The 14871-nt window shown below is 38.1% G+C and overlaps 1 protein-coding gene across 5 annotated transcripts in view; it reads right to left on the bottom strand.

The window, feature by feature from the left end:
* Positions 1-14871, bottom strand: part of VEZT (vezatin, adherens junctions transmembrane protein) — a 59589-nt gene that overhangs the window by 15013 nt on the left and 29705 nt on the right. For 3 of the 5 annotated variants that reach the window (XM_036400384.2, XM_036400385.2, XM_036400387.1), the window contains exons 6-11: positions 14094-14243; positions 9826-9973; positions 6682-7013; positions 5868-6061; positions 1671-1771; positions 340-547 (exon numbers count right to left, since the gene is read on the bottom strand). In XM_036400384.2, the coding sequence (XP_036256277.1) occupies positions 340-547; positions 1671-1771; positions 5868-6061; positions 6682-7013; positions 9826-9973; positions 14094-14243 (1133 nt within the window). The remainder of the gene's footprint in view (positions 1-339; positions 548-1670; positions 1772-5867; positions 6062-6681; positions 7014-9825; positions 9974-14093; positions 14244-14871) is intronic. The other 2 variants (XM_036400386.2, XM_036400388.1) reach the window with 1 other exon arrangement.

Genomic DNA, 14871 nt, shown 5'->3' with positions numbered 1-14871 from the left:
GATAAAAATTCATATTTACTGGAAAGCCATGAAAGAAAGTCAGTTCAATCTGCATGGTTTATATCCTGACAGCTTTCTTTATGTCTTAATATTTTTGTGTGTTGAATATTTTAGCTCAGTGTTTTGTTTAAAGCCAAATTCTCACTTCCATGAGTTCATTTCAATATGTAGGAAAATGACTGCTAAAATATAAAAAGATGGAATGGCAACTAAGACCACACAGCTCTGTCAAAGACACTACTACAGCTAAGCAAGGTCTGAATTCCAGCATAGTCAGAAATCCATGGCAGACGCCCATGTTTTTTAAGGAAGGTATTAATTTTCAAAAGAAATGCTTACCATGTTCACTGAATAGTAGCTGTTTCCACTTCTGTCTTTCAATTTCTGAAGCTTTGAATCCCAGTACAGATTTCAATTCTTGTAACACCCTCTTAGATTCCTGTCTCTCTCGCTCTTGCCTCTCTCTTTCTTCTTGGGAGAAGCAGTAAAAGTCTTCCCTTTTGTATTCATTATCTGTATCTGAATAATCAACATATGCTTCCAGTTCCTAAAGAAAGAAAGGAAGAAACTCTTGATCTTCACTGTCAGGTGCACTCAATCCTATGATCTGATTCATGATCAAGTGATGTCAACACAAACCAACCACAGTAACAGGATGGAGCCCTGTTTGAGCAGAGCCAGTGGACCTGACACTGCTCTTGGTGGTATCTATATGATTTTGGAGCAAGTCCACTCATTAACAAGATTTACCTTCATACACAAATAGGAGCAAGTGATATACCTTGAAAATGGGAGACCATTTCTCTGTAATTACAGGTGGAAATAAGCAATGCTGATGTGGGTTTATTTTTTTTTAAATTTACACTGTAACCAGTTCTTGGTAGTCATGCATCGTGCTAATTTAACTTACATAAATCCTTATTAAGAGGATATAGAGAATAGCAAACTTCTCTTCCAATTTTAAATATACTGGATTACGAGCATAAAAAAATAGAGCAGCATTTATATTATAACAAATTTTCAATAAAGTAATTAGTCCCAGCTTTTTGATATGGAAAAACAGCTAGAGAGAATACATATGGGGGAGAAGCAAGGGAGGGACAGAGCAGAACATGGATGTTCACTGTGCTTTCAGAGTGGATCTGCCACTCAGTTCTGGGATGGAGGAGGCCCACCTCTCTTTAAGACAGCCCAACCATCACCCAGGAGGTCCTCGAACAACACAAAATTGTTCAGTGTTACAGTAAAAAGATATCCAAAAACGCAGAGACTAAGCAAACGGAAGGCAGGATGATTTGTGCTTGAGTTGTCACTTTTTCAGCTGTGTCTGTTTATCCAGCAAAAGTAGGACTATTTCATATACTGCCTTTTAGCAATTCTCACATTTTATTACTTTGACTTGTGGTGCTGCTCTCCTTTGGTCACTCATTTCTAATGATATATATGAGAAATGTATACTAGTGCTCTTTTTTCCAGGATGGGGAATACCTCCCCATGGAACAGCAAAAGGAGTGTACACATTTTTTTGACAAGTCCAATTTTGAAGTGGTACTGGCCACTTGTCTGTCTCAGCAAGACAACAAGGTCACTGCACAAGCAACTGAAAAAAAGAATGGATACAGCAAATAATCCTCAATTATTATTTTAAATGATCCTTTGTTTTTTTTTACCTGCTCTTCAGGGATTGGATCTTTGTTTTCTATGTATATGGCAGGCTGTGTTAAAGGTACTGTAGTATGCTGTAGGTTGTCACAGGAAACTTCAATTTTGCCTTTAGGGGAAAAAAGAAAAGGGATTTAAAAGAAATAAAATTGAGTATTGAATGATGTTTCTGACTCACTCAGGCAGGGTCCAGGTATTTTCATAAGCAGGATTTGCATACATGAAAAAAACGGTGAGAAGGTTGGTTAGGTTACACTGAAACTGTTAGACAGCACTTAAGTAACTTGGCTGTTTTTATAGAAGCTGGGTGCAATGGAACTTGGCTGAAACACTTCAACTAACAAATCTCAAAAATTTTATAGACTTTGAAAACCTGCAGATGGCAAGCAAAATCAGTAAAACCAGAGAAGAGACTTTGTTCGGAAGTTTAAAAAAATTATAGATAAAACAGCTTCAAATGACTGGAAAATATTGGAAGAAATAATTAAAGAAAGTTTACAGGAAGGTATTTGTGAGGTAGCAAGGAGACAAATAACAGCCAGCATGAATTTGTTGAAAATAGAAGATGTTAATTTTGCAATGCAGTAACAGGTCTTGCATATAGAAAGAACTGAAGACATCCTGCATTTTGTTTTCAGTAAGATTTTTGACATGGTGTCATGACATCTTTATAAGGAAAATGCAAAGGCCAGGAAAAGTTGCTATTAGGTGCATAGAACAGCCTCTTGGATCATCACAGCATGATTACCATTTTCAGACTGGAATACATTGAATGAGGATTTGTCTCAAGTCCAATACTCTCCAATATTGGCAATGGGTGAAAGAGAGGTGTTGCATCTCATTAAATCTGCTGATTTGGGGATAATCTGCAAGAACACTGAAGGGCACCACTAGAATAAAAAATAATATTGGAAAATCACTGATACAACCCAGGTAGAAATGGATTTCAGATCCAGAAGTTTGGTGACAATGGCTGCAAATATTTGTGCTTTGGAATAGCCAAGTGCACAAATGCAACACAACTGACTGGGGAGCACCACTGATAAAGAGGTGAGGAGTCTCACCATCAACTCTACCCCACTGCAAGCAAAAAGCCAAACCTCAAACCAGTACATACAAAGCAACAGCAATGACTGTTAAGACACATGAAATAACATTTCTACTCCGGCACTGATCGGGCTGCAGATGGAACATACTGCCCAGTCTGGGGCCCTTTCATTCAGTAACACAGTGGGGCAACTAGAGGGAATATAGAGGAAAACACTGGACATTATAAAGAGGGCTAAATAAAGTATAGTCACCAGGGAAGAGCTGAAGCATAGGGAGTCATATAGAGAAGACAGAAAGAAGCATAATAATCATCTTTGAGAATGTAAGAGCCATCAAGAGGAAATGGATTTCCATTGTGGATGGATCAGAAGTAATACTTTTAAATTGCAGCAAGAGGTACTTCTATTCAGTAATAACATTCTACTGGTAATGGAATTAAGTGCTGGAATAGATGCCTGGAAATACTGTAAAATGTCTCTAAAGGGAGTTTTTTAGGAAGAGGTAAACAACATTTACTCACAAATACTAATTTACCCTTGAGAAGTGAAATGGGTTAAATGACCTTGCCAAGCCCCACCTAACCCTATTTTCCATTTCTAATCTATACACTGAACACTTAGGGAGGGTGAGATTGCAGCAGAGTACCATAGCCTTGGTCTTATAAATATCTAAAAAAGTTGTGTCCATTTGCAAAGATGGTTTAAAAAGAAAAAGGATGGAATTTAAATAGTTTGAGGGACAGTGTTTCAAAGATTAGTAATACAATGCTGTAAGTAGCTAAAAAGAGTACTCCATTCTGTAATATTAACAGTAGATTACTACATGCTTACCTTGTTGAAGCTTTAAGTGATACATTTTATCAGTGAAAAAAAGCAAAAGAATAAAGAAAAGAGCTGAAAGTTCTAGGAAATGAGCAAAGATGCATATGTAGATGAATGATAGATAGGTCCATCGTTGCCCAAGGAATTTAAATAGAGGTGATCTCCCTTAAATGTGCTAAAGCCCCACTTGTTCTGAGGTTCTGCTCTGTACCTGACAGGATCAGTAAGTAAGTAAAGGCACTGATTCTAGAAATACACCAAATCATGTAAAGGAGGAAGCCAAACTGCATTCCCTGAAGGAACTATATGCTGAAATATAAGATACATGCTGGTGTCACCACCAATGACAGGCTGACAGGAGGGTGTGAGTGTCCAATCTATTACACTGAAAGGCTTTGCTTTGGCTCTTTAATGTACCTGTAAGAAAACAGGTCTGACATATAATGATTCAGGGCAAGAAGCTTGTTCAAGGGGACTCATCTCTTTATACAGATGGCTCTGCTGGCTGAACTAGTTAGTTGGACTAAACATCTATGGCAGCAGAAGTGCTCAGCATCCACTTAGACAAAAGGCTCTAAGCCCATGGGGTTCTTGAAACAGCTCTTGTCAAAAGATTGATTTAGTTTTGGATAGTAATGCATAAATGTAAAAGCTGAGCTGAGCTGTTTTATTTATTCAACAGGAAGGTATCTTCTCCCAAAGAGTTTTCAGAAAGTATTGGAAAAAAAAAAAGAAGTAATTTACATAACATGACTGACAGACCAGCTGTTAAAATTTGTAGGAAGACAGCAAAAGAATTGAACTTGATTTCATGTACAGATTGACAAGGTCAACTCACAGAAACTTAGAAATATATCAGGAAAGTCAAATGTTGTCAGATAAAAATAGTTTTCAATGACCAAAATAAATTAAAGTAGCTCCTGTGAATTAGTTCAGTAAACTTGTTGCAAAATAGAGGTTCAATCCCAGCACGTTTCCAGGAAAGCAGTGGGCAAAAGTGAAGGATTTTTTTTTTTTTTTTCCCATGCAATCCCTTCTAGATCACACACAAGGTTATTTTTGTACTGAACTTTAAAAGAAGCAAGTTATAATAAAAAGGCCTGCTGAGAAATTTATACACAAAGTAAAAATAAAATTAAAGTAACTAAAAATACTATTGTGTGGAGTCTAGAAAGAACTTTTAAGCAAAGGGGAAAAAAGATCAGTAGAACTGTAGGTTGTGAAGGTGTCAACAAAACACAATAGGTCAGCACATGCAAATATATCAGGCTACATCTAACATCCTCACAGGCTGTTTTACACAGCACTGAGGGGGAAGCTGTAAGACTGCACTATCAGGCAAAGTGCACGAGTTTGTTTATACCATGTCTGGACCTGCACAGAACCTGCAAGAAGCCTCCCAGTGCTCCAAGTTCTGATGTAAGCATGAACAAGCTTGGCCTGCCTGCTTCTAGGCCCACAGCAATATTTATCCATCTACTGGATATTCCATCCATGCATCATTAAGAGCATAGTGCACTTCAGATTTGGATTTCTGTAGGTAACTTGCTGATACCCCAAGTTCCCCCCTCCAATTTTCCTAGTGCAGTCTCCATTACCAGCATTTTTCAGATGCTGGGCTGTGCCTTCCTAGGACAGTAAAAATGCTCCTGGAAAAAAGAAAGATTAGAAATTACAGGTTCAATTCATGTCAGGAGAGCCTAAATTCACTTCAGTTATTTAAGCTGGTTATGCTGCACAAGAACAGCATGGGCAGTACAGATCCCTAAGGAGAGGGACAAGAAACAAAACACTGGGATATGCTGGTCACTAAGACTCTTAAGAACACCAAAGGGTAGCTCACTCTCTTTGAGAGAGGAAGTAAATGGGTTTTATATGCTCAACATGTCCTCCATGATTTGAAATGTTCCAGGAAATGTGATTGTCAAAAAAGTTTCATGACAATGTCATTATCATTTCAATTAATGGCATCATTTTAATGCAGTAAATAAATGAAGATCTTGAGGGCAATTCATTAAAATCCAACCCCTTCACAGGTGATTTCACCCATCAAAGACAAAAAGCAATTCTCAGTCTACCTGAAAATGTAACCATCTGAATCCAGAGGTCTAACAGACTGAGTTAGCATGGTTGCATTTTTTGCTGAAACAAAAGCTTCAAGGCCATCAAAATGAAAAAGTCTGATATAAGGACACAGTTTTTCAAAGTGTATGGTTTTAAGACCTTCTTCAGCTAAAATTCTGATACACAGGCTGAACACTGTCACTGATTCATTTGACCATTTCATCTCTGAAGTGTATCCCATTAGCTGCTAAAATAATCTCTCACATTTACCTTTTTTATTTGGGTTTCTTCCACTCATTTTTTCCACCTGAGAAATGGCTTCTTCCCAGCAGCTGTTGCTTGCCTGGATATGAGGCTGAATAAACTTTAGTTTTTGTTCCAGAACCTGACGGGCTTCTGTTGTCAACTCAGGTGTCTCCTTAGTGCTAACAAGCTTTTCAAGCTCATCCTCAAGAATTATTACCCTAAGTAATGAGGAGACAAACAGCAGTAAGTAATAATAAATATTTGACTCCACCATTCTTTCCATTATTTAATGTAAAATACTGTTATTTCCTTTAAGTTTTAAGAACCCAACTCAGTCAATTACTCAAAGATGTCCCAAAATTTTAAAATGAAAATATTTTTTCTACATCAAGATACATTGCTTATGTATAAGATTAGCAATGCAATACCTGAGATTGTTATAGTAATTCTTACATGTAAGGTTAAAGGAGTAGGACAGTCTCAACTGTTTCACCAAGGCAGTGACAAATCTTTAAGGATATTTACTAGTTAGTTACTATGAGCTGAATGTTCTTATAAAGCATTAGATATGTGGAAAAATCAATGGAAGATGATTATGTTTTTTAAGGGAGTCACAAAAGCAAGGCAAAATCTTAGCGCACTGCATATCTTCAAGTTTTCAGATACTCAAAGAATACCCAGGAAAAATATCAGATTCCATAGTAAACCTTTGGGCCCATACTGAGTGAAGATATGGCTATGACTGCAGAGACTTTTTTTGCTTTTAACTGGGGACACAAGCAGACAACCCAAAGAACTTCAAGTCCAAATCTTTCTGTTAATTCAGGTGTAAACTCACTCATTGAGCAGGGCCTTGAGGTGCAGCTGCAGGCTGCGCACGGCTGTCTGCAGGCTGTTGAGCTCCCTGCACTGCTGCTTGCCCCTGGCTGCCCACTGCAGGCCCGCCTGGTGCTGCGTTTCGAAGTAGCGGTAGAACTCGTAGCTCCTGCGGAGCTCGGCCAGGCAGGCGGCGTGCGTGCCGGGGAGGCCCTGGGCCACGTCGCGCAGGATGCGGTGAGGCAGCCGCTCCGGGCACGCCGAGGGCTCGGGGCACGCGTTGGCCGGGGAGAGCAGCAGCGCCAGCCTCCTGAAAAACTCTGAACTCTGCCCTACCCAGAGCTGAAAGAGGACCTGCAAAACAGGGGAGGGTTAGCTCCGTGCACCTGTGTACATTTACTTCCAAAGTAAATGTACGAATACACCATGGGAAAACATTCCTTGGCCGGCAACGGGAACTTTGAAAAACTGCAAAAATCCGCTGACTGTTTTTGAAGGGTGTTCCAGAGCGCGTGAGGTTCAGATCTTGTGAACCTTAGGTGACTGTTAATTCCTTGATGAAGGATATTAAATGCAATTATGCTCATAAAGTTGTCAGAGTCCAAAACCTCATATTCCCGTCGGCCAGTTTCATTATTTGCTATAATCTCCACATACCCTACAGCTCATAAAGGGCTGCCAAAATTCCAGTGGCAGCAAAGACATTTTTCCCTTTATAAGGCCAAGCTGTCATTTCTACAATCTAATAACTACTGCATTGCCCCACACCCAACTTTGAAACATGAGCCTAATTGCACTGTACTTCAACAAAAAAATATTCTGCATCTGAAGAAAGTTGGGCTGCCAACTTATTTCTTTTTTCAGCCAAAGTAAGAAATTCCACCAATACTACTAAGGAAGGAAAGTCTTTTATGAAATGGATTGATTAACAATGTTATATATGATACTAAAGAGGACAGTCCATCTAGGAGCAAGGCAGTCCAAAATTTCAATTTCTTGAGAAGTTCCACTTCCAATGAAATGAAAAGAACAGTTTTCTTAGTTTAGAGAAGTTTGCTCAGTAGACCACGACAGTACAGCAGCACCTTTTATGTCTAAAATGCAAAGGAAAGGTTATGATACTTTTCTCTGCAATAATGGCCCTTATTAAAAGGGATCAGCTATAGGTGATTATGAGGTGGAGACTGAAACTTGTTCGCAAGCATTCCAGACCAAGGAAGGCAAAACATTTACTCATCACATCAAAAATACTTGGATGCAAACTGAGAAAGTATTCCAAAAGAAAAAAGAATCTCAATTTACAAAAGATGCTCATGAGAAAAAAGAATACATGAATGACATGAAATTAATTTGGGGTATACATGCAAGACTGATTTGGCTGGGTGCAAAAATACAAAGCAAACAAATGGGCAGCAATCACTCAAGTGTCCCTGAATGTGTAGTGCCCTGGATAAAAAATCAAAAGCTCATGCTGTAATAAGCACAAAAGAAGACCAATCCCTTCCACCAGACATAAATCACAGGCAGTAAAAAAATAGCATACAGAAATAGTGGACTTCAGGAACTGATAATAATAATCAAAAACCTACCTGAAAAAAAGGCACATCGACAAGAGAAAAGGAAATTCCAGATGTATTTATGGTTGCAAGCAGCTTGCTCTGTTAGTAACTACTGATGATCTTTGCTGACACAAAATATCCACCTGGCTCTCCTCAGCTTAAACTGGGATGTTTTTCTTAAGTGAAAAATCTTCACTCTTTAAATTGCTTTACTTCAAGGACAAGGTAGCCAAAAGACACATTTGTCATATGGCCTAGCATGACCTACACTTTATTATAGAGGCAAATTCTCTCAAAGTGAAAAAAACAAAACCAAAGAGGACTGCACACACATCCAAGGCTCACCACACAAATATGTCCCAAGGTTATCAAAGTATGTTATACCTACAAAGGAATCTGCTTAGGACTGATTTTTGTTAATTTAGCTTGGTTCAGCTATACCACACCCAGTCTACATTGCTGGCTTTTATGAGTTACCATAAATTGAGATTTTCTAGTTGTTGTGATCTTAAGTGTATCCAGAAAGCATCCTAACCAGTTTAACTAAAACAGAGTTCAGTTAAATTACTGCAAGTTGCAGGTAAACAAAGGCTTAGCTTACAAGGTTGGGCACCTCTTACCGGCTTCTTGTGCTTAAAAAGAAGTGGGTAAATTAGCAGGCTTACATGGTTGCAATTAGAACTTCAGCTAATGAAGTGCAAGAAAAAAAATCCCAGAAGCTGCTATTTATTGTAGCTCTTAGCTTAAAGCTAATTAGACAAAGCCTCAAAGCTTAGTAATCACTATTACTGGTAGCATTTACTGTCCGAACAAAAGAAGTCAAGGTCTATAAATTAAGAGAAAAAATGTAACAAAAGCCAACCTCAGAGAAACACAGAAGTCATATAATAATGGAATTTTCCATTAAAAAGACAATGCTAAAGGGGAACTGCCCTGGCAGAGGGTCATTAGAGTATAGAAGGCTTGCATTCAAATTAGATCTTCCTTCCAATTGACTCATTCAAATAAAAAAAACCTAACATCTCAAAACAAAATAGATAAAAAGGCCATTATATGGTTGTCACTCTGTTCAGTTAAAAGTTTTTCAAAGATCAAAGAACCACACTGGCTCACGGCAGCAGGGGTCCAAGCTTATGATTTCTGCTCCTCAGTATGACTAAATGCAGCTACTCCCTTTGGCATTTACAACTAATTTGTGATTTTTGACGTCTCTCTTTTTAGTCACATCAAGAGATAGATAAAAAAAGAATTAAGTACAAATCCAGAAATTATTTTATTCAGCTGGGATCAGGTTAAATCAGAGAGCAAAAAATCACGTTTAAGGGGATTGATCAAGCTGATTATAGAACAACTGACTTGAACTTCCATCATTTGCAGAAAAATATCCTAATGTTGTATTGAGTAACTTCTCTTTCTCTACATGCACAAAGAAATCAGGTGAATGCTGATAAATGTAGAACACATGATAGAGCCTGACTGATAACACCTTACCTCCATTCAGTGTGTTGCTACAGGCTAGGACATACAAGCCACAGGACTTCATGACAACAGAAAGATGTTCACCAGGAGCCTGCATGGATGCATGAAGCTCTTCTAGGAGAGCTTACCTTGAGTGCAGGCAAGCTGAAGCCATCAGTCAGATTGTGTGCCTCCTCTTCAGAGACCTGCTCTTCACTCAGTCCCAGGCCCAGCTCCTTAAAGGGGACCACACAGATGTAGCTGGTCACGTTGTCACTCTCCGAGTTCAGAGGGTAAGTTTAGCTGGAGTTAAGGTGGTAAACAAAGCCACTTTTGCATTAAACACACACAAAAGGAAAGAAATACTTAATAAGGTTTCTCATTCCAGGCAATTTTTATGAAATCACATACTTTCATCCCAAATCTACCTGAATCCTGTTTTGCAATCCTTATTTGAAGCACAATTTTTAAAGGCTCTTAGAAGGATGAGAGATAAGACACTGACAAAACACCTATGTCAAAATACAAACATAAAAAGAAACAAAGTAGATTAATGAAAAATCCCTGCATCCCTTTTAAATGAGTGAAACAGCTTAATTTTAAATATTGAGTTTCCAAGAAATAGTTCATGTCAATCTTAAACCAGAAATTAACAGAGGAAAGAGAACAATTGTGCAATTTTAAGTTTAAAGGTAGCCTGTGTTATGGACTAAACTCAGGATGTGAATTCGCTGAGAGGTCTGTCTGTGGATGGACTGCTCAGAGAGGCCTTTACAGTAAAAGATCTTCGACATTTCAGAGAGCTCTGTGAAGAACAGGAGCTCCCTGACTGTGTCATAACATTAACTTTATTGATTACATCATTGTAAAGACATTATGATCTTGGCAGGATGGGTGGCAAACTGGTATCTATCAACACCATTCAGCACATTTAAAATCTCAGTAGGAAAATGTACATTTCTAGTCCTCAAAAATGCTTAAAAAGTAGGAAGCAAGCCAAATATAACTGATACCAGAAAACAGAAAAAAATAATTCATAGACTAGGCAGCATTTATTATTTTTTAAAATTTATTTATTATTAGAATAGCACTAATTTTAGGATGGCCTCAGGCTGGGGAGGAACAGTTCAAGATTTTTTGCATGTTTTCTGATAGTTACCCAGTCACAAAATAGTAAAATTAATTTTAAAACAGAAATGTAAACTTATGGCCATAAGTACAAAATCACATCTGTACCACAGAAATATATATATATATATTTGTAAAGCATTAATAAAAATATGGTCTTAATTTAATATATTTGGTTTTCATTTATAGTTTGATCTAGAAACTGAATGCTCTCATCTCTTGCACATAAAGCCAATTAGAAGTTCTTGTCTCTTGTCCATCTAATGTGTTTTCAGGGGGAAGCTACGAGTTCCATCCGCTTTCACACCCAAATTGTCCATGTGCTAAATTCTCATAGGATTGAACTCGCAAAACTGATTTGCTCAAGAGACTTTTACCAGTTAAGCAGAAGAACATTGCAGGAAAAAGTAATATTCTGTGTCCCAGGAAACAGTAAAGCAAAGTGTCCAGGATGTGTAAAAAAACAACATTCCTCCCTCCTTTATTCCTGATGTCTGGAAAGGAACAAGCCTATTAAGTGTTCAAACAAAACCCTGCAATGTAAATTAATTAGGATCAGAATATTACTGCCGTCACCAGCAGCTGCCTCACATAAGTAGTGTCTACTCTGAATTAAACTGACAGCTTGCCCAGCAGAGGGAGCACATAGGATGAGGATGGTAACTCCATCAGAAATTGAAAAGTCAGGTCAAAACCCTTCAGGACCACTAATCTTAGAAACTACTTGTACTCCTTGTTAGCCTTTTCCTGCAACATGGCATTTCCAACAGTATGAGCACCACAAAAAGCAGTTTGGACACACATGGATTCCTAAGTCATGCTAAAAATAAATTCCAGGCAAAATCTTAAACATGAGGTTTGACCAAGGAGCCACTTACCCATGCTGTGTCTCAGCCAGGGATTCCCAGTGGCCTCCTGCACCTCCTGCCTTGCCTTCCTCTATTGCAGCCCTTCCACTCCCATTTCTATCTGACAGATGAAAGCAAAGAACTGATCCCATGCCCCCACTAACTTCCTAAGGATCAAACATTTAGAGTTTAAACACATACACACCATTATATACAGGAACACACTTCCTTTGTGCACTTTGATCTCGTCGTATTTTTAGCCCTACTGACTCCTAGTCAGTAGTTAAAGCCAAAATACTAAAGCCTAACTATCTTAGACTAGTTAAATTTTTCTTTGTCTCCGTGAAAATATTTCATTCATCTGTTTAACGTACATGCTTTATTAGCTTGAAAGAAGAGAAGGCAATGCTACTTAATAATGAACTGTCAAATCCAGAATAAAATACCTGTACAGTGAATGTCTAACCTCTTATCAGGTTAGACACTCTTATTTACCTATAGAAAAACAAGATTGCTAATGTATCCCTGTATGTAACAATTTAACATTCATACTTCAGTCTTCAAAAGCACATTCCCATCTGAAGACCTAACAGGGGGGCCTCACAGGATCCCTAGGAAATCTAAGCTGCTCTTCTACAAATTCTCACCTGCTCACCAGGGGTGAGCTAAGCATGTGATGAACTGGCTGGTCAAGGAAGAAACACTGCACTGAAAAATGCCCAAGTGTCTCTACTCAGATATTTCAGTGTGGCAATTTAAGCGTTTATAATCTCAAGAGGGTACTACTTTTTGTTTAGCTTACTTGTTTTCTTGCATGAACTTTCCCCCTCCCTAGTTAAAGGTATGGGGTTTTCTAACAGTTCATGATGCAATAACTAAACCTTTACAGAGCAGAAACAAGTTTTTACTAGATTTACTACAGGAAATTTGCAAATGTCCCTGTGCCCGGTGCATCTCAAAGGCACAGAATGCATTTTATATGCATTCCATTCTAATAGGGTTAGATATCACTCCTTTTAAAATACCACTATCCAATGTTTGGTTTTATCACTAATAAAAAAATAACACTATTTATGCCTTGACAGCAAAGAACATCACCTCACACCAAAATCCAAGCTTTTTAAGTTTACGTGGTGCAATGCCCAAGTCCTACCTATGAAAATAGTTCAAATCAGACCATTCTGCACAGCAGAGGATGAGATTATTAACATCAGCCAGTAACATAAGCTACAAGATTTCCTCCATCCAGCTTGTATATAGCTACACCAGATTCCCATGATGCAGAACCCACAAGGCTCTTAAGAATAAAAGTGTTAAGCAGCTAGCATGCCAAGGGAAGCACTGCCTGAGTTACCACACAATTCAATGAAGGACAGTGCAGAGAGCTTTTGAACTGGTCTGCACAACATCCTGTAAATACTTAACCCAAAGTGCCTAATTCCTAGTTTAGGCTTTCAGCCATTGCATCCTGCTATAACCTTAGATTCTGAATTAAAAGAGAAATACCCTTTTCTATGGCATTTTGTTCTGTGACTTTGAGCAATGCACTCTTGCTGACATGAACAAATCAGAGCAAGAATGGTGTGAGCAAATGCTGAGTTGTTTCTGCTAGTACCCAACTGTCTCTCCACACAAAATGTAAGCAATATGACTTTCCCTCTCATTAAATCACTGGTCTACCAAGTTTGACACAACTGCCTGGTATAAGGCTAAAATATGACTGCATATTTTCTCTTCTACATGGGAACAAATTTTAATTAGGTAAAAAATACTTAACTGTACTCACTGAAGGCAGTTATCTAACTAAAAGAAGGTACACTAGTCACAAGCAAATATTGCTGAACTTCTAGTTCTACTGAATAGAAGTGAGAATGATAACATATCAAGTTTATGCAATTTGTACCATCATGAATAAAGCTGTGACCTAAAAATTTTAATTCTCTGTCACAGATTCATCAGACTGATCTCCTTCCAACATAATTTGAGATATACATTAACATAAAAGCTTAATTTGCTGCAGATAATTTGGTAGAAGAAAACCAACTTACCTTTGAACACAGGGATGGCAAGTGAAAGGCCATATTGTTCAGAGAAGAGGATATGTTGGTGCAAGGGATATTTTGGGCTAAGAGGAATTATAAAACAAAATCCTGAAGGGCTCTGAAACACATCACTAGCACTTACACCAAAGCATGGGTGTCAATAATGATACAATGTTTTCAGTGCACTGAAACTTATCACAATGCACAGTACACAAAAAGGCAAATTTAAAGCATGTTCCAAACCAAACACAAGCCCCAATTTACTAAGCTACCTTTTCTTTCACTTGTTTATGTAATTAGATGCTGTGTGCTTCTAGACATCCTGACTCTCAACATTGGCACAAGTGGCAGTAGGCAACATGGACTACCTGAAGTGGAAGGTTTTTAGAGGAAGGATATTTTTTCAGCATGTACAGAGTGGCCAGTCTTGCAGCTCGGAAGTTGGCTCTGACGGATCGATACACGGCTTTCCGGAGGCCAATCAGGTGCTGACTAGGATGCTGTCCAGCTTTATTAAATGGGCAAGCGGCACTGACCCTGTCAAGCAAACTTGAAAAGTAAAATGTGATACAACTGTACAGATGTCCTAAAGTATTTTTAAAGAACAGTACATCAGTTTTCCTATTTCATTGCTTAGACAGCTTTTTCAAATCACTCAGTAACTATGAGACTAAACCCTGATCATATCAATGATATATTTAATCAAAATTTCAGACAGCAGCCAGGATTCCTCAGTAAATAGCCTTCATCTATTCTCATCTGAGCCATGGCAAAACTCCTGAGCACATTTATTTTCTCTAAAATTTTCCAAAATGGTGTAGTAATGGTAGACATACCGTAACATTATCTCAATCAGGACACAAAGCTATTACAAGCCCACTGTCAGCTTTGGAAGTTTTAATAAACATGTATTTAACATATACCTCTTTATATCTAAATTTATTTTTCCAATAATTTTTGCAGAAAAAAGGTGCCAACACATAGCTTTCCATACAAAACACTATATTCTTTTAACCTTCTTGATGCAGAAGGTTTCTAGGTGAAGAAAAATATTATTTGAGAAGTGACATAGATTTTATCACCATGCAATGAATGGCAGCTGTGTTTGTGAGAGTCTTGACAGGTAAACATATGACATGTATACACCACACAAGCATATTGGAAGATAAATTTGGTG

Source organism: Molothrus ater, chromosome 5, assembly GCF_012460135.2.
Source record: "Molothrus ater isolate BHLD 08-10-18 breed brown headed cowbird chromosome 5, BPBGC_Mater_1.1, whole genome shotgun sequence".
In the NCBI taxonomy this organism is placed as follows: Eukaryota; Metazoa; Chordata; class Aves; order Passeriformes; family Icteridae; genus Molothrus; species Molothrus ater.
The sequence above is the reverse complement of the archived record's forward strand: the minus strand, read 5'-3'. Positions and strand labels throughout refer to the sequence as shown.